We start from the raw sequence: 19,471 nt of genomic DNA on the forward strand, positions 1-19,471 counted from the left end.
CCCTGCCGGCGCCCCCAGAATAGAGTATGTAGTGCCGGCGCCCCCCAAATGGTAGTGCCGGCGCCGACTAACATATAGTGAAGTTATTTTTTAATTTATGTTAACGTTGGTACATATATATATGATTTGTTTTCGTAGCTACGATGCCGCGACAGCCGCCGCGCCGTGGTCTGACTCTTCTAGAGGAGATGGAGCAGATGGGGGAGGTCCGGGACCGGCTCCGCCGGGGTGGCACTGGGAGGTCTTAGCTTCCGGGTCGCGCACCTTGGTGCGGAATCCGGGTCCCGTTGTCGACCCGGATATTCTTTGGTGGAGGTCTTATGGGCCACGGTCGTTTCAGAGGGAGCCAGCCCCGCCGGAGGAGGTAGCTCAGCGCATTGAAGCGGAGGACCAGCACGTTCGCCGTTACATGTACGCGTTAGACAACATGTATAGGACCGGATGGAGCGTTATGCGGGGATCTCATGTTAGCTATGCTCCCGTTGTTGTTCCGTGGCTTTGGGGGCACACCCAGCGCGGCTCAGGACCCGGTCGGCGCCCTCTAGGACCCGGTCTGCGCGGTTGAGTGGTTGTAGTAGTGATTGATATGTATTAGGGTTAAATAAACATGAACCCGATCTATGTATGCATGTAACTGCAGTATCTGCTTTCAGCACTATATTATCGATCCTTAGTTAAGAACTACACATATGTAACTCCATTTTCAGTTTTCTGCATTATCCTTAATTTGATCATATGATGGTTCCTATGTATAGCTTGCAGGTCATTGTAGAAAGCATGGACAGAGATGAAATTCAAGAAAATTTCATGGAGGAACTCATAGCAAACGGTACTCTGGATGATCGCGACGACGACGTTATTCCAGATGATGGCGGTGACGATGTCACCGCAACTTATTTGAATGACTCCGGTGAGGGAGCGGAGGATATTGAGGAAGAAGATCCTAGTGGCGCCGGTGAGGAACAAGATCATCATAATGGCTCCCGAACTGTAGTTATCACCGAGGTATATAAATTAATTAAGCCGCTGTTGATCGACTAGATGCATTAACTAATGAAATTGTATTGACTATGAACTATTTCTTTTTTAGCCCTCCGGATCGAGCACTTCTTCTGTAAAGTCGAGGAAGCGAGGCCCGGCCAAAAAGTTGGATGACGGTGTTAGGCACGACATCACCCACATCGAGAAGGATGGTAAACCGATTGCTCCAGAGAAAGGTGCAAAGTCATTTATAGCTCAATGCGGAGTGCTTGTTAGGGACCACGTCCCGATCACCGTTCGAGAATGGCACAAGCCGAAGGGACTAGTGCTGTCTGTAGAGGAAGAAGCTCAAGGTCTTTATATCGATGATGTAGCCAAAAACAGCATTATGAACAAGCTCATGTCACATTTCAACATAGTACCCGAAGAGGGGGGTGACGCTGAAAAGGCCAAGATGGAGCAGGCCCTCCGCGAGTTTGGCAAGAAGAAGATGGCCGAACTATTCAAGAGCCACAAGAAAAGATTGCGCCGCCTTATCAAGTTAAAGAAGACTCCGGACAGTGAGAAGGTAAAAAATCACTGGGACGAATTCGTGAAGTACAGCACGGAGTCAGAAGAATTTTTGAGAAGGTCGGAAATAAATAAGGCAAATGCTGCGTTGAAGCTATATCACCAAATTCTGGGTCCAGGTGGATACAGGGCTAACCGTCCTAAGTGGCAGGCAGCTGAGGCGGAACTGACCAGTAAAGGGATCAGATTAGGGACACACGGTTGGATCGAACGGTGCAAGGAGTGGTTCTACGGGATTGGGGGAACGTTGGATCCGTAAACAGGGAAGTGCATCTATAAGAAAGCTCATCTGAAGGTTCCCATTGATGCCCTGGAAAAAGCACATAGGGACGTGGAGGCGGGGTTGTTCCAGCCCGAAAGAGAGAACGATGAGCTGACACGCGCCCTTGGGAACAAAGAACACGGCGGACGAACACGAGGCACAGCAGGCTCCGTTCCGTGGAAGTATGGCTTTCTGCGGAAAGGAAGAGATTTCTGATAAAAGCCATGAGAGGAGGAAGGCAAGGGAAACAGACACTTTGGCTAAAGTAGAGGAGGGAATGAGCAAAATGCAAGCCCAATTAACCATGGTAACCCAAGTACTTACATCTCAGATGGCTCGGGGGCAGGCTGTAGATCCTGCACTGCTCAATGCCCTCGCCCGCTGCAATCTCAACCACACCGGAAAAGCAGCGTGGCTTCCTCTCAGCAGGTGGATAATGATGATGATGATGACCAGGTGGTCGAGCCTCCTCGCTACCCCCCCGTGGATGATCTCACTGAGAGCCGTCCTTGTGAGCTGCATGTTAAAGTTTTCAACCTATCCTTCAAGGCGGCGGTCGGCATCCTCTTACCTACAAGGTCTTACCATTGCCGTCCGGTCCAAGACGACTTTGCTGTTGTGATGGTGGATGAAGTGTTGAGAGAGTATGAGGGGTTGGTGCTTGAGCACCCTGCAGGTGAAGATGGGGAAATCAAAGAACTGGGAGAAGCCCGTAGAACCACCGTGCAATGGCGGAAGGAGAACATTGTGTTTCCAGGTGAGAAGCCAACAAGCAGGCCACCTCCGCCTCCTCCGCCACCTGTGCAGTCTCCTCCGCGTGATGATTCTCCTCTGCGCGATGATGATTCCCCTATCCATGACCAGTCTCCTCCGCGTGAAAATACTCCGCCGCCTCCTCCTCCTCGTCAGGAGACTCCGCCGCTTCCACCTAAGCAAAAGAGGAAGCGGTCCGCGGCACCTCCTACATCTCCGAAGAGATCATCAACTCCAATGAGGGCACAGACTCCAGAGTTGTTACCACATGAGCAGACTGAAGAGCAAAAGGCGTTTCTTGCAATTGCGCCGAAGAAGATGTTTATTCCACCGCAGACAGTGAAGCACTTTGCCGAGACGAGAATGAAGAGACCTGAGCTGAGAGCTGATTATGACCGCTCTCTTGGACAGTCCTCTAGAGCGAGCAAAGAAGCAAAAAAAGTCGCCCAGCTTGGATAGCAGGACATTCAGGCCGCACCCCACTTCATCGTGGAGCCATATCATGATCCAGAGATGGCATCGATGATCGAACGGGCGGCTAGAGCTCAGGGAGCATCAGTTGAGTACGAAGATTACTATCCAACGGCTCAAGTGGTAAACAAGTATAGATACGGATCTGATCTCGTCAAACCTGGCGAGCTCGCGCGTCTAGGGACTCAGATGCGAAGGTTGCATGACCGGTACCCGAAAGCTCGTCGAAGATGTGAAAGCTACATCACGGTGTATCTTAGAGATGAGCATTACTTCCGGGGGAAGACGAGATAAACCTTGAGTTAGAAGAACTGTTTCAGTTATTCAATCAAGACGCCCTCGACAAAGCTGTCATCAGTTGCTACTGCCTGTAAGTGATTTATTTGTGTAATTAAGTTTGTAGCTCATTCATTTGCACTAACAATTATCCTCATTATATTCTTTGTGTACGCTATACATTTAATTATGCAGAATGAAGAAGCTGGAATACAAAAGAGGCAAGCTCCTACCGCTGGGGTTCATAGACTCAAACACAGTTCATGAAGTTACGGTTCGACGGTACCCCAAGGACACAGAGGACAACATCGTAATGTTTTTAGAGAAGCAAGCAGACAAAGAGGATATATTCTTTCCCTACAACTTCAAGTGAGTGTTATATATATAACATACATTATGCTTGTGCACCTTCCACTTTATTCTCGTAATCATTGAGCTATGCTTGTGCAGTTTCCACTTTATTCTCCTAATCATTGATCTTCACCTTGGAGTCGTAAACGTCATGGACTCGAAACGTAAAGAATATGCGGAATGGGCGGACATGGCTGCCATCCTCCAGAGGTAGTTTCAATCAATTTCGTATTGGCATCTTCATCTGCTCTAATTCGAAGATATCATCAACTAATCAATTACTCATTTACTCATTATTTTTTGCCGGGCAGGGCTTGGAAACGGTTCATCAATACTGTTCCGGGTGAATGGAAACCGGAGCTTACATTTAGAGATTACCCTGTAAGTAGTACTATATATATAGCTATGTCCGTGAAACTTTATATATGATATTTACTTTCAATACGATGCTTGATTATTAGTTTGATCGAACTATTTTTTCGTAAAGTGTATGAGGCAGGAACAAGGGAATAACTTATGTGGATACTACGTCTGCACCTTCATGCGTGACATGTCTTGTCCCAAGGGTGGGGATGCCCAAATACACCACACTCGTGTACGATAACAAATTTTCACAATTAATCTTAATTAGTACCATCTATTGTATTGAGTTCCATTCATATATTGATCTCCTTTTTTAAATATAGATGACACGCCTGCGGGACACTCTCATAACAGCGGATCAAATAAAAGCAATTCAAGAGGAAATCGCGGGATTCTTTATTACCGAGGTCCTTACCCCAGGTGGAGAGCACTATCGGAAGATCGTGACGGCGGAGGATATTCGTTCAGGAGATGTTGTATTGTAAATATGCATGCATTACGTGTACTGTGTTGACTATGTCGTGTACTGTTGACGATGTCTATATATATTCATGACGATTTTTTGTGGTTTCTTGAATGATATATATATGCATTGCTGAAACTCTGCCGCGGCAGAGAAACGCCCTGTTTCTCTGCCGCGGCAGAGAAACGCTGGTACAGCCTAAATCTGTGCCGCGGCTGAGCAATAGCAAGTCGCTGCCGCGGCAGCGACACATAGGCCCGGTTCGTACCACGAACCGGGACCAAAGCCCTTCCACCGCGAGCTCCCTGGCCGCACCACGTGTCGAGGCCTTTAGGCCCGGTTTATCTTTGAACCGGGACTAAAGGGTACCCCCTTTAGTCCCGCCTAGTTGGTCCCGGTTCGGGAACCGGGTCTAAAGGCCCAAATGGACCGGGCCTATTGCCCCGTTTTCCACTAGTGACACGTGCCCGAGCTTAGCGACGGTTAGGTCCGCCTATGTCGCTAACAACCTTGGCACTCACGCCACCACTAGGTGGATGCCGACGTGGAGGCTACGATCCACTCGTGTGAAACTTGCCAGATTGGGAGGTTTCTTTTCCGAAAGCGAATTATGTAGACATAAATTGCTAGGCCAGTTTTTCTCCTGCGCACTAATTTCCCGTCGGCCTCAACCTCATCGCGTAAACTAAGCCTTTCCCGTAGGAGAAAAGTGAGAAAGTACGTGGCATTATCGCTCCACTGCTGCATGACATGCACGCACGCACTAAACTCATGGCATATGTTCCTATATAGGACACACGTGGCTTCCCACATTCTGGACGCGCGCTAAAGATATGGCCTATACCATATGTTTAATTCTGTCTACTAGCTATTTCTATAATGAACTACTTCGACCTAGCTATTATGTTTAATTCTAGACGCTACTTCTGATGAGCATCACTGCATCAGTACTACAAGCACTTTGCAATCAGAGGAATAAGATAATCTACCTAAACCGTCCTTTATAGGATTGATATGATCTTGGCTGCTGTAACCACAACTTAGCTAAGTTAAGATTGTATCTAAAAGCATCCAAATGTCGTGTGCATCCCTGCTGGGATAAACTTGATCTCCAGCAGCCTTTGAGCAACATTTTTCTATGCAAAAATATATACTACATATAAAAGCTAAAGACTTTTGTTTGAACCTTATGTGCATGGACATTGTTCACGCGCATGAACAGTACTCCATTTTTTAATTTTTAAAAATTAATATTGATTTTTCTAAAATAATTTATAGTAAGCTAAAGTCTTTTGCTTGAACCTCATGCGTTTGGACACTGTTGACGTGTATGAAGTGCTCCATTTTTTTCAAAATATTTCTAAAAGAACTAGTATTGATTTAAAACAAATTGTTTGTATGTTTTAAAGTAATTTATCTGTAGAAATATTCAACTTCCGTAGTAACTTATCGCGTTAGCTATTTAGAGAGGCGGTAAGTACCTATATTTTTTTATCCTTTCTGACGCCTCTTTTAATCCATGAAAATGCTACTTTCCTCTTTTCCGGTATCTTTGCTAAAAACTTGCTCTATCATATATCACATCTTTCAACCGGTGCACGTTTTCATCGCTCCGGACACCGCAACTCTGTCCTACAATTATCCGGTGTTTTTCTCCATACTGGCATCTTTTCTTCATGAAAATACTATATCCACGATGAACTTCCAATAGTTATGTTACTTTTCGTACAAACGTCATTGGTCAATCTTACTTTTAGCGATAATTTGGAAGAAAATGCTAGATATCATGTCCCCCTTTTATCCGGTAAAAAATATTACTACACTAGTAGAAAACAGGGTTTCCGTGGCTGAGCATCAATCCCCCACCTCATCTTCTAAATCATTTCCCGTAAGTAAAAGTAAAAGTACAAGCATTATCACTCCACAACTGCATGGCATGCACTAACCACATGGATTATTCCTATATAGGACACGTGGCGCGGTTCTTTGCCATGTTCTTCTTCATTGTGTTTTTCTTTGAATTTCATCATGTTTACTTCTATGACGTGTGTTTTTTTTTAGAATTTTATCTGTGCGTACGGCGTCACGTTCTCGTCAGCCCTAGCATCGTCATCCGCGGCATCTACGGTGATGCCCGTGGTGGTGCCAGAGACCTCGAGGACCGGCATGGGCAGGCACATGATGACCACCGCGATCAAAAGAGCGTCGTCGGCGAGTGCGGCGGCGCCGGAGAGCGCGGGCACTGTGAGCCTTATTAGCCGGAGCATGATCTAGTGCGTCCAACTCTCACACGACACAGCCTCTTTCTTCAACCTCTCAACTCACAAGAACAAGGGAGACCCTGGAGTCTGGTGCCGGACTGTCTCACATCAGCCTGGTGCATGTTTCCTTTTCTGTCTATACTCCTTTGTTCAGATGAGCACGCATACAACCCTTTAAATAGACTGTACTCGCGCGCTATCATCCTTGGCAGCATGTACTCACACCACAAACTCCACTACTGCATGCCATGCACGCACGCACTAACCTGATGGCCTATTCTTATGGCACAAACACATATATTGTTAGGAATTACTAGCTAGCTTCAGAATCAGGCTAACTAATTTTATACAACCGCCTCACTTGTAAAACTGCCTCAAAGGCGACCTGCTCATAGCTAGGGTATATATACACAAGACATTTATTTATCAATAAAATCACTTTTATTCCTTTCAATCATTCTTTTTTAAACACAGTTATCAATATAAGATTGATGCATTAGCCAAGTTTTCCAAAAGATCGATCAAATGGAAAGAGGTTAGATAGTGTTGACGTCAGAAACCCACTGGCGAGCAGCGACGGGCAACACAGTAGAGCCGGGAACAACTTAGGGTTGCGGCTGGCCCTGGTCCCTCCGAGCGACGGCCCGCAAAGCCTCTGGTACGTACGTCCGATGCTGGTGCAAGGGCGTGCCACCTGACCTATACCTGGTCAGGAAGGTGATGGAGATGCCTCGCTTAGTTCCTGCATGGCATAAACGTAAACATTAAATACGAGCCTCGATCGGCTCTCAGGTTATCCTGTGAATCGGCTCAAGGAGCCGATCCACCCATGATTCGTACGAGGTGCACGAATATATGGTGGTCCTGCTTGATCAAGATAAAGCTAAAACGACCTACGACGATTTGGGGTTTTCACCGCATAATCGGATCATCCTACTCACGATTGGGCCTCGCGGCCACGCATGGTGATCGTAAGCCGATCCTAGATAGGGCCTAAAAACCAACACGAGGTTGATCCCCGGAATATCCTGTCTAGGACTAGCAAACGACACCCTACGTGCCGCTGGATCCTCCAACCCTTTGTAAGGCCTAACTATTGCAGATATTAAACTAATCCTTGAAGAACAAGGAGCAACCGTAACGGATCGGATCTACTAAATAATGATCAAGCGGGGTGCCGCCCCTACACCTAAGATGGGTGTAAGGGCGGCTAGATATGCAAGGGTTGCACTACGACAGCATATGATACGAAGAACAATGCTAACCCTAACACATCTAAGATAACTGCGTTGCTCGCCATCAAAAAGGCTTCAGTACGAGCAACGCATGAACAACAAAAAGCTTGTGCTGCCTAGATCGCAAGATGCGATCTAGGCAGCATGATGCTTACTGGTAGAAACCCTCGAGACGAAGGAGTTGGCGATGCGCCGAGATTGATTTGTGGTTGAACGTTGGTTGTTGTTTATTTCATAAACCCTAGATACATATTTATAGTCCAAGGGACTTTCTAACGTGGGAATAATCCCAACCGTGCACGAGGCAAACTCTACCTAACCGACACGTATCCTACTATGTTACAGATACACGGGCTAACTAGCCCAAACTTTGCATACAAAGGCCGATTCACGTATTTCTTCGATGTATATTCCTCAATCTCCATCTTGATCGCGGCCCACCTCTGACTCGGTCAAATTCCGGTGATAACACATGCCCCCCTGGTTTTGGAATTGATAATTCCAAAATCACTTGCTTTTTCTTCATCGGGTCATGTCGTGGCAGAACCGTCGCAGTATCCTTCATCATGATGCCTTGCCTTCTCAACTTCTCCGCGTGACCTGGCAGTTTTTTTTCTTTTTAGGCACCACTTCCTCGGAAACTGCTGTGGCATTGAATTTCCACTATATCCCCTTTTATTTAACCGCTCCGAACAGTTTACTTCCGCATCTCCTTCGCATTAGCACTCCAAAAGCCCTCCTGCGCCACCATGTCTTCTTCCTCCTCTGTCTCATCGGACCTTTCCACCCAGTCCTCTTCTTCCCGTGAGCCGACGCCGGAGCCGAACCCGGCGGAGGTCCATGCGGCCAACACCCGCCTTGCCATTGAGGCCCGGGAGGAGTCTAGCCATGACTTCTCCATCTGGTCCGAGGACGACAAGTCCCTGACCGACGGGGAAAGCGACCTCCGCTTCCTCGCCGACGGGGAGTCGGAGGAGGAGAGCGACGATGATCGCTTCTCCTGCGACGACTTCTCCTCTCCCGAGGAGGAGGAGGAGGAGAAAAAGGAGGAGGAGGAGGAGGACGACACCCCCTCCGACGAGCCGCCGGCCAAGCGTTTCTGCCCCTGGCCGGGGAACCTCAGCGACTTCGACAGCGACGATGACGACGCTGATGAGGAAGACGAGGACAACGAAGGTCCGGTCGGCGGCCGCTGGAGCAGCGACGACGAGCCCGCCGGGAGTAGCGCCGACAGCGGCGACGATGGCGATGACGAGGGCAGTGACGGCCCGTAGATAGGACCATTAGCATAGGATCAGTAGTAGTAGACGGGGCAATGTATCCCCTAGTACCTCCTTTTGGGAGCAACCAGCTCTTTATGTAAGAAATCTTGTTTATCAATAAAGAATTTCCCCAATTTGATTTTGCCGATTTCCTTTGAGCCAATTTAGCCGATTTCCTTTGAGCCAATTTAGCCGATTTCCCCTCAACTGATCTTGCCGATTTATCCCCTTAGCCAATGCTTAACGAACCGATAGCAACACATCGGTCCTTTACGATCCATCCTTCAATCCTTCAACTGATGATTTTCTATCTGGTAGATAATGTGGAGTCTTCAGGAGAGCCCTTAAATTTCTCCCACCAGTTCCGGCGATCCTCTTCTGCGAGCACTCATCATTTCGTGAAGAAGGTTGCAAGGAAGGATCAGCCGATGACATCTCAATCGGCTCCTAGACAGAGCATCTACCGGGCCAGCTGCCCCCCGAGCCTTAGTCATGGCGAGAACATCGGTGAGGATGCACAAATCAGGTCAAGGGCCTCGAACTCAGGCAATTAAGACAACCGCTATGCAGAAGTCCTACAAGCGTAGCTGAGATAGTAGCACCAGAGCCGATCACCTTTCTTCCCTTGAAAGCCGATATATTTCTTCTGACAGCACTGCCGAACTGGCATAAAGGGTTGAAAATCCTTGACGAGAAGGTTCAGGCGCCAGGATCGGCTCAAGGCAGCTGAGGAAGCTCTCATTGTTTACTCCCTCGAGGGAACATAAGATCCCACAGCAGAACTAGACTTGGTGAAGATCCGCGCTTTGAACATACAGTCGATCCTGCATAGTCATACTAGAGTCGATGGCTGTGCATCGGCTTTGTTTCTCAGTTCTAAAGTCGATGTACTTGCATCGGCTGCATATCCATCGTGAGAAAAAAAAAATTTTACTGGCCGATGTTTTCTATCGGCCCCCAATGTTTCACTGCACACATGTTCATCTACCTGTTCATCTGATTAGATGCCCCCCGAGCCGAATCTGTCAGGGAACTGCAGATATCGGCTTTGTGGTTAGCCAAGGCACTGTATTTGCACGTCGGCTCCGTTAGGTTTCGTGTTGACTCTCATCCGCCGACGTGACCGCTGCCCAATAAATCGATGTTGAACATAAGCAGAACCTGTAGTGAAGATAATTTTGGCCGATTGCTGGAATCGGCCTCCATATTGATCGAAGCGCTCAATGAAGGTTTTGTAATTTTCCTTCATAGATTTTTGGGGCCGATCACAAGGATCAGCCTCGCCACGTTTGCTCATTGGTTTGCTCTTGTTACTCGGTCAGGCCAGTGGATAAGACTAGCCTAACCTTGCCCTTCGTCACGTCAATGCGCTCGCAGTCGTCCAAATTGATACCTGAGAGTGGCTCTTGGCCTGCTGCTTCCCAAGCATTCATGCCAGCCGTTGAAATCTCGGCTGAGTCATCGGCCTGGACGACCTCTACCTCATCTCCATCCCACTGTATTACGCACTGGTGCATCGTGGAGGGAATGCAACAGTTGGCGTGGATCCAATCTCTTCCTAGCAGAACAGCATAAGTGCTCTTGCTATCGACGATGAAAAACATCGTAGGGATAGTTTTCCTTCCTATGGTCAGATCCACATTCAGAACACCTTGTGCGTCAGATGCTTGGCCGTTGAAATCGCTCAATGTCACGTTGGTCTTGATCAGATCTGAGCTAGAGCGTCCCAACCTCCGTAGCATATAGTATGGCATAATGTTGACTGCCGCTCCGGTGTCCACCAGCATCTTATTGACAGGCCTCCCATCGATATAACCTCGCAAGTATAGGGCCTTCAGATGTCTGTAGCTTCTTTCTCGTGGCTTCTCAAAGATAACCGGCCGTGGGCCACAGTCAAGTTGTGCCACAGGTGCCTCGTCTAATCCTGGAGCGCTGAACTCCGAAGGAAGGATAAACACCATGTTTGTGCCAGCCGATGTTTCATCATCGGCTTTCCTTTGCTTGGGGCGCCACTCCATTTTTTGTGGTCGACCCTCTTCGTCCAGGGTTCGCTGAATTTTCGCGGCCAGATCAGGCCGCGCCTTCCTTAGCGTGTGCAGATATAACCTTTCGGCTTCTTCCAAGCCACGCAGTCGCTGAACCCTACGCTTTTGGGAGCGGCTGAGTCCATCAGGGCACCACCTTGGCCGGTGGTACCTGTCTTCTTCTTCTTCTCCCTCGTCTTCCAAATCCTCGAGATCTTCCAACCGAGGGGACTCAGCGTGTTTGTTCCGAGGCGGGAGAGGCCCTAAGCGTTGGAACACGGACACGTTGGCTGCCTCCTTCTTCTTCTGGTTGCATTCTGGGCAATTGCCGATTGTAGGCAATCGGCTCATTCCTGAATCCCAGCAGTGTCTGAAGAAGGGACAGTCCCAGTGCCTGTCCTCGTCGTCTCACTCCCTTGACTTTTCCTTGGCACGGCGCTCGTACTCCTCCTCGTCGCGATCATGCCGACGATGTCTTCTGGCTTCTCTAGCCAGACGATCTCTTTCATCATCATCGCTGGATCGTCGGCGTTGGTCATACCGACTCACATACTTGTTGAGGAGGTGATCAGAGAGGGGTCGCTGATATCTTATGTTCTTCACTTCTCCCTCTGTGACGTAGCGCTTGCCATCGTGACGGAGCCGATTGCGTGGAGCGGCCTCCTCTGTGTCCTTGCTACGAGAGCAGCTGCCCTTGTCTCCATCCTTGCCAGCGTGGTGTCCAAGTCCTACCATGTTGATGCTGAACGAGGATCCTGGCTGGCAACCTTCAGGGTAAGTGCATTCCACCATGTTAACGGCGGGGAAGGGGTGGGTGTCGACCTTCATGGCGTACTGGTTGAAAATCAGACGTCCTTGTTCTATCGCCATTTGGATCTGCTGACGCCACACCCTGCAGTCGTTGGTGGCATGAGAGAGCGAGTTATGCCATTTGCAGTATGGCTTTCCGTTCAGCTCCTGTACTGTGGGGAATTTGAGACCTTCGGGTATCTTCAACTGCTTCTCCTTGAGTAAGAGGTCGAAGATTTGCTCAGTTTTGGTCACGTCAAAATCAAACCCCCTGGGCGGGCCTGGTGGCTTTACCCATTTGCAGGACACGGGGGTTGCCCCCCGAGTCCATTCAGCCACTGCTACCTCTTGATCCCCCGCAGAAACTTCGTCTTCCTCTGCCTCGACCAGGACTACTGCACGCTTGAATTTGTCCTGGTACAAGTCCGGGTGGCGCTGTTCATATGCTGACAGTTTCTGAACCATGTGCGCCAGTGAAGGATAGTCTGCTTGGGAGGCCATGTCCTTGATTTGTGAGGCAAGGCCCACCACTGCCAACTCGACTGCTTCTTTTTTAGTCACACGAGCCGAATAACATCGGTTCCTCAGATTCCTGAAGCGCTGGATATATTCTGCCACAATTTCTCCACGCTTCTGTCGTATCTGTGCTAGATCGGCAAGGCCAGACTCGGGAGCTTCTGAGTGAAACTGCATGTGGAACTGTTCTTTCAACTGCTTCCAAGTCCGGATCGAGTCTGGTGGCAACGAAGTGTACCACCCGAAAGCCGATCCCGTGAGGGACTGTGCGAAGAACCTCACGCGTAGTGGATCCGACGCTGAGGCCGTTCCTAGCTGTGCCAAATATCGGCTCACATGCTCGATGGAGCTGGAACCATCTGATCCGCTGAATTTGGAGAAATCAGGGAGCCGATATTTGGGTGGTAACGGGATCAACTCGTACTCATCGGGGTACGGCTTGGAATAGCCAATTGCCCTCCTTTTCGGCACCATGCCGAACTGGTCTCTTAGTATGGTACTGATTTGATCCGCGGTGCTGGCTGCAGGAGTCGAACTCTGAAGATTCGCCGGGGTGGCGTACTTAGCCAGCCATGCTTGCTTTTCCAGCTCTGAGCCAACTGCAGGAGCTGGGCTCTGGAGGTTCGTCGGAGTGGCGTACTTAGTTAGCCACGTCTGCTTCTCAAGATCTGTTGCTGACGTTCCTCCTGTTTTTCCAGAAGTCCCTGATGTTGCGGCCTGGTTTGTGAGCGCCCAGTTACCGCAGTCTGGCACGTATGTGAACATGTACCCGTGAGGGATCTCCTTAGGCGCCTCATGCAAGAACTGGCAGTCACTAGGGTCACCACCGATCTTGTAGACGACGAATGCCGGTGAGTTCGGCACTTCTGGTGCTGCCAACGCAAATGGCAACGGTGGACGGGACTGGAGTGGCAACTCTCCTTGATGTGTCCCGAGAGCTGGTCCTGACGGTGAGTACTGGTGCCTCATGATCTCCTGGATCACCCGAAGAGCGACACGCTCCAAAGTGTTCACTAGGTTCTCAGAGTGGCGGTGTAGCGAGTGAGCTACCATGTAGTTGATCTCTTGCCGCAGGGACCTGGTGCGTTCTTCCGATGGGGCGGATAGGTCTATTCCATCGAGCGCACCGTCAGGCGAGAACCCCTTCCATCTGATGCCATGTGAACGGGTTCTGTGAAAAGAGCCGATGAGGTCGGCTTCGAGGATTGCTTTGACCTCGTCATACTTCTTCTTGAGCTCGTCGGTCAGATCCTCGTACGTGACTGGCGTGCCGTCCGCCATCTCAGATGTAGATGGCGATGTGGTTGATGTCGAAGCCTGTCCCACCGGGCGTGCCAGAATGTGTTGACGTCAGAAACCCACTGGCGAGCATCGACGGGCAACACAGTAGAGCCGGGAACAACTTAGGGCTGCGGCTGGCCCTGGTCCCTCCGAGCGACGGCCCGCAAAGCCTCTGGTACGCACGTCCGATGCTGGTGCAAGGGCGTGCCACCTGACCTATACCTGGTCAGGAAGGTGATGGAGATGCCTCGCTTAGTTCCTGCATGGCATACACGTAAACATTAAATACGAGCCTCGATCGGCTCTCAGGTTATCCTGTGAATCGGCTCAAGGAGCCGATCCACCCATGATTCGTACGAGGTGCACGAATATATGGTGGTCCTGCTTGATCAAGATAAAGCTAAAACGACCTACGACGATTTGGGGTTTTCACCGCATAATCGGATCATCCTACTCACGATTGGGCCTCGCGGCCACGCACGGTGATCGTAAGCCGATCCTAGATAGGGCCTAAAAACCAACACGAGGTTGATCCCCGGAACATCCTGTCTAGGACTAGCAAACGACACCCTACGTGCCGCTGGATCCTCCAACCCTTTGTAAGGCCTAACTATTGCAGATATTAAACTAATCCTTGAAGAACAAGGAGCAACCGTAACGGATCGGATCTACTAAATAATGATCAAGCGGGGTGCCGCCCCTACACCTAAGATGGGTGCAAGGGCGGCTAGATATGCAAGGGTTGCACTACGACAGCATATGATACGAAGAACAATGCTTACCCTAACACATCTAAGATAACTACGTTGCTCGCCATCAAAAAGGCTTCAGTACGAGCAACGCATGAACAACAAGAAGCTTGTGCTGCCTAGATCGCAAGATGCGATCTAGGCAGCATGATGCTTACTGGTAGAAACCCTCGAGACGAAGGAGTTGGCGATGCGCCGAGATTGATTTGTGGTTGAACGTTGGTTGTTGTTTATTTCATAAACCCTAGATACATATTTATAGTCCAAGGGACTTTCTAACGTGGGAATAATCCCAACCGTGCACGAGGCAAACTCTACCTAACCGACACGTATCCTACTATGTTACAGATACACGGGCTAACTAGCCCAAACTTTGCATACAAAGGCCGATTCACGTATTTCTTCGATGTATATTCCTCAATCTCCATCTTGATCGCGGCCCACCTCTGACTCGGTCAAATTCCGGTGATAACAGATAGTCTACACTATTATATTAGAGTTGGCCCTTTGTCGTCAAACTCGCTTGATGGTGTCGGCATTGAAAGCATGATGTGTGCCTCCAATCTAAATTGACGGTTTCCGCTTTGCCGTCCGATCTAATTTCGTAACAACGGTAGCATCATCGATCAGCGGTATCAATCCTTAGTATTAAATGAGAGTGCAGTATGGTCACAATCATGGAAATAATCAGCTCAATACAATACCAATCAGATCGGTCATAATCAAGGATTTTTTTTGGAAAGCCGACCCCAACTGTAATAATCAAATGGTTTCATTTGGAATCGTGTGTTGGAAATAATCCAAACTAGGTAGTACTAGTTTTAGTTTTGGAAAGTTTGCATCCCGTGTCCTAGCAGAAGCTAGCTGATTTGAGCTTTTTTTTTCCTAAATACGTTGTGTACTTGTGTGCTAGTAGTAGGAGGTTAGGTCGTGCAGGTATTACATGTTTTGGTCAAGGTCGGTTAGTTTGTCCTAGAACGAGTCAGCTTTTAAGTCTTGGCTGCACCTATATATGTAGTGGTGGTCATCGAGTTGTAAGTACCAGAAAAATGAAAAGCAATAAAGAAACACTACAAGGCACGGCACGTCCCTTTGGCTATCAATTTGTTGTTGCCTTCGTTGCGTGTTTGTAATTTCGTTTGTTGCGTGTGTGCTGGTCCTAGCCGTTTGCGTTAACGTCATCAAGATATCACAACGGATAAAGGAAATCACGTTCTTGCGTTTTCATCGTGATCAAAGTTCCATGTAGTCGTATACGGAAAGTTGTGTTACACGCAACGGCGGCTCCAGGAATTGGGTGAAGGGTATTCATTTCCCTCCCCCAAAAAAAGCTCAAAGCTCAATGTGAACAAAATAAAAGCTATATAGTATATATATATGACATATGGCCACAGATTCACTAGTGCCAGCACTATTTTAGTCAAATAACAGCACAAAATAGATAAGTTCATAAAACCATAAATCCATAGTAATTATCAATAAATACAACTAAACATTTGCACTGAGGCATACAAGCAGTACCTTTTCTTGATAGAATAATTGATCCTATTACCATGTAACTCTGCGATCGCCTTGTTGGAAGATTTTGATGACATCTTCATCCTTCACTTGACTGAAGAAATCTCTCTCAACAAATGTAACCAAAGCATTGTTCAAATATTCATCACTCATTTTGTTCCTTAGCTTATTCTTCACATAGTTCATTGAGGAGAATACCCTTTCAACACTAGCAGTAGCTACCGGCAAAATCAGTACCAACTTAAGAAGCTTGTAAACAAGAAAGTATTGTTGATGTTTGTTTGTCTCCACAAGCATAGCTGAAAGTTCAATTATACTCTTCAAGTTTGTAAACCTTCCATCTCTGCGCACATGACAAATATACATGTCTAATTGCCAGGGAAGTCTTGCTAGTTCATCACTTGAGAAATCAGTAGCATAAAACTTTGAAGCAAGATTAACCAACTTCTTTTTATCATAGGCAGCAAATGCACGAAGTGGACAGAATGCTACCATGCAAGTAAGTAACTCAGTGTTTACCTCATCAAATCTGCCATTCAGCTCAGAAATCTGCCTATCAATGACACTCACATACATATCAACATGGAAGCGATGGTAATTATCTGCACCGTTATGGATACCAACTCTTCTAGGTCGCCCAACTGGATCGTAACGAGCATTCATATCAACAACTTTGACCCTATGCTTTGTACAGAAAGATGTTACCGTTACAAGAAAATCGTCCCATCCAGGATCAGACCTCAATGCCTGCAAGTAAAACTTTGTGCAATCAACTAGCTCAATAGCATGAACTATATCTTGCTCTTTCATTTGCAAAGCTCTGCTCAAATCATCTGTGTATCCAAAGATTTCCTGCATCAAGTGTGCCATGAAAACAAACTCAAATGACACAAAGGATGTCTCCACAGTTAGAGCCGCTTGAGCCTCTGCGCCATGGTATTCGTCTCCAATCTTCCTAAGGACTCGTTTTATTGCAGCATAATTTGATAGGACACGGTTCACAGTTCTGAAGTGAGAGCCCCAGCGTGTGTCACATGGCCTTCCCAAACCCATTTCCTGATTCTGCCCAGTCCCTGTTTCCACTTCTTCCAAATCCAATGCAGCTATCAGTTCTTCGGCTTGAGCAATCCGAAGCATCCTCATCTTCTTGCAAGACATGCCAAGAACATTTAACAAGTTTGCAAGTTGTTGAAAGAACCAAGTACAATCACCACTCTCCTTAGCAACAGCAACCAGAGTTAGTTGTAGTTGATGGGCAAAACAATGAACATAGTAGGCAGAAGGAGACTCATCCATGATCAGTTTTTTCAGGCCATTAGCATTACCTTTCATGTTGCTAGCTCCATCGTATCCTTGCCCACGCACCATTGCAAAGGTCAGATTGTACTTCATTAGCATTTGCTGAATTGCAGACTTAAGTGTCAAAGAGGTAGTATCTTCAACATGAACAACACCAAGAAATCTGACAACTGCCCTTCCTTTCTTATCAACAAAACGCAAACAAATAGCCAGCTGTTCATTCTGATACACATCACTAGACTCATCTGCAAGTATGGCAAACTGACCACCATCAAGCTCTTCAATGACTCGTTTTGTAGTCTCTTGTGCACAACATTTTATCAGCTCTTGTTGTACATCATGGTGAATCACCTTGCAGTTATGTGCAGATACAAAGCCTTGTATTGGGAGGTGTTCGCAGCAAGAGACTCCCGGATTGATGCGAACGGTGTAGTGAACATATTGTATTTCTCTTGAGCTTCACAATGAGCACTACTAACCTGACCTTCATGTTTCAGCAATCTTTTTTTCATGTTCCAGTTCCTAAACCCATTCTTTACAAATGAATCTCCACCCGGACTTTTTGTTCTATCCTTGAACAAGTAGCAAACAAAGCAGAAAGCTGCATCTTTTTCTACACTATACTCAATCCATGGAAATTCTTTAAACCAAGAATGGCAAAAGCGACGGTCCATTCCACTTTTATTTGTAACCTTGAACTTATGGTTCTTTGGTTGACATGGCCCCAGTTCAATGTATCTCCTCCTCACTCTATCTTGATCATTCACAGCATACCTTGAGATTGGAATTCGCTTCCCAGGATCATGTTCAAGTGCCCCCAAATCAGCTTGTGTTGGTTCATCATCATCTTCATCAATTTCTTCATTATCTACCATAATTGGGACTGGGTTTGCGCCGCTGCTCTCCGGTTCAAGTCCTACATCCGGTGCTTGAAATAGAACCAATTGCAAACTACTCTCGGGCTGACTAGGTGTTGATCTTTCATCAATCTTTTTTGCTTTTGAAGCTTTTCCCCACATTGTAAATATGGTACTGTCAGCAGCACTTTTCCTTTTCATCTACATTACAAATGAAACAAATGAAATTTGAGGAAATTACTCAAATTAGGAACTTGCATCTAGCAGCAATATCCTAAAACTAGCAACTAAATGTGCATCTAGCAGCAATATCCTAAAACAAGGCCTAAAGGCTAAATCTAGACCGAAATCTGAAGAAATAGAGAGAAAATGAAGTCTAAATATTACCTTTCCCTTGCCGTGGCTTTTACTGGACATCGCGTCGCCGAATCGCCGCTCGCTGGTGGCCGTTCGCCGCGCCGCGGTTGCTGGTTCGCCGGCCGCCGCCCGCTGTTGCTAGCCGCGCCGCGCCACGCCGCCGGCCCGCCGCCGCTTGGCTCGACCGGAATCGAGCTAGGGTTGCCGCCGCCCGCCCGTCTGTCTCTTCTCTCGTGACTGCGTCTGCTCTGTTCGTGGCTTCGTGCAAACGAATCCTGACTTCTTTTTTTCCTGGGGAGCGAACGAATCGTGACTGAGAGAGCACAACGTGAGGTTGGGTTGGGCACTTGGGCTAACGGGCCACATATCCCTCAATCCCTGTACTTAATTTTTTTTCTGCCCAAATCATGGGTATTCAATTGCATACACCTGCATACACCTGCCGCCGCCCATGGTTACACGTATACGACGAGTTGTGTTGCTGCCGGACCTGTCGAGTTGCTTGGAGACCGTGTGGTCAATCTTTCAGAAAAGCTAACAATTTGTATCAGAGGCAAGGTGTGGGGCTTCGCCGTTAAGTTGCACAACGGTGGAGTCGGATGATCCTTTTTTTTTTTTTTTTTGAAACCTGTACAGTGAGTCGGATGATCCTTCATCGACGTCAACTTGCGTCACGGGTGAAGGAAAGTTGAAGAAGTGGATCATGTCGACTCCAAGGGCAAGAGGTCGTGGTCTTGTTATAAATGCGACAAGCAAATAACGAACATGGCAGGCCGTGAGCCGCTCGCTGTGACGCTCCACCTGGTGTTCGCCATGAAGATGCTCATACAAGA

At 47.8% G+C, this 19,471-nt stretch overlaps 1 protein-coding gene and 1 non-coding gene across 2 annotated transcripts; both read right to left on the reverse strand.

Annotated features, from left to right (window-relative positions):
* Positions 1-6,547: 6,547 nt before the first annotated feature.
* LOC127328177 (uncharacterized) lies at positions 6,548-17,283 on the reverse strand. The gene is made up of 2 exons (XM_051354798.2): positions 16,645-17,283; positions 6,548-6,760 (listed from the first exon to the last, which is right to left on the reverse strand). Exons 1-2 carry the CDS (start codon positions 17,281-17,283, stop codon positions 6,548-6,550), a joined length of 852 nt encoding a protein of 283 aa, XP_051210758.2.
* LOC127331000 (uncharacterized) lies at positions 17,230-18,910 on the reverse strand. Its single transcript, XR_011751275.1, has 2 exons — positions 18,669-18,910; positions 17,230-18,482 (listed from the first exon to the last, which is right to left on the reverse strand). It is a non-coding gene; the product is annotated as an uncharacterized protein (transcript).
* Positions 18,911-19,471: the final 561 nt, after the last annotated feature.

Source organism: Lolium perenne, chromosome 2 (genome assembly GCF_019359855.2).
Source record: "Lolium perenne isolate Kyuss_39 chromosome 2, Kyuss_2.0, whole genome shotgun sequence".
Lineage (NCBI taxonomy): Eukaryota > Viridiplantae > Streptophyta > Magnoliopsida > Poales > Poaceae > Lolium > Lolium perenne.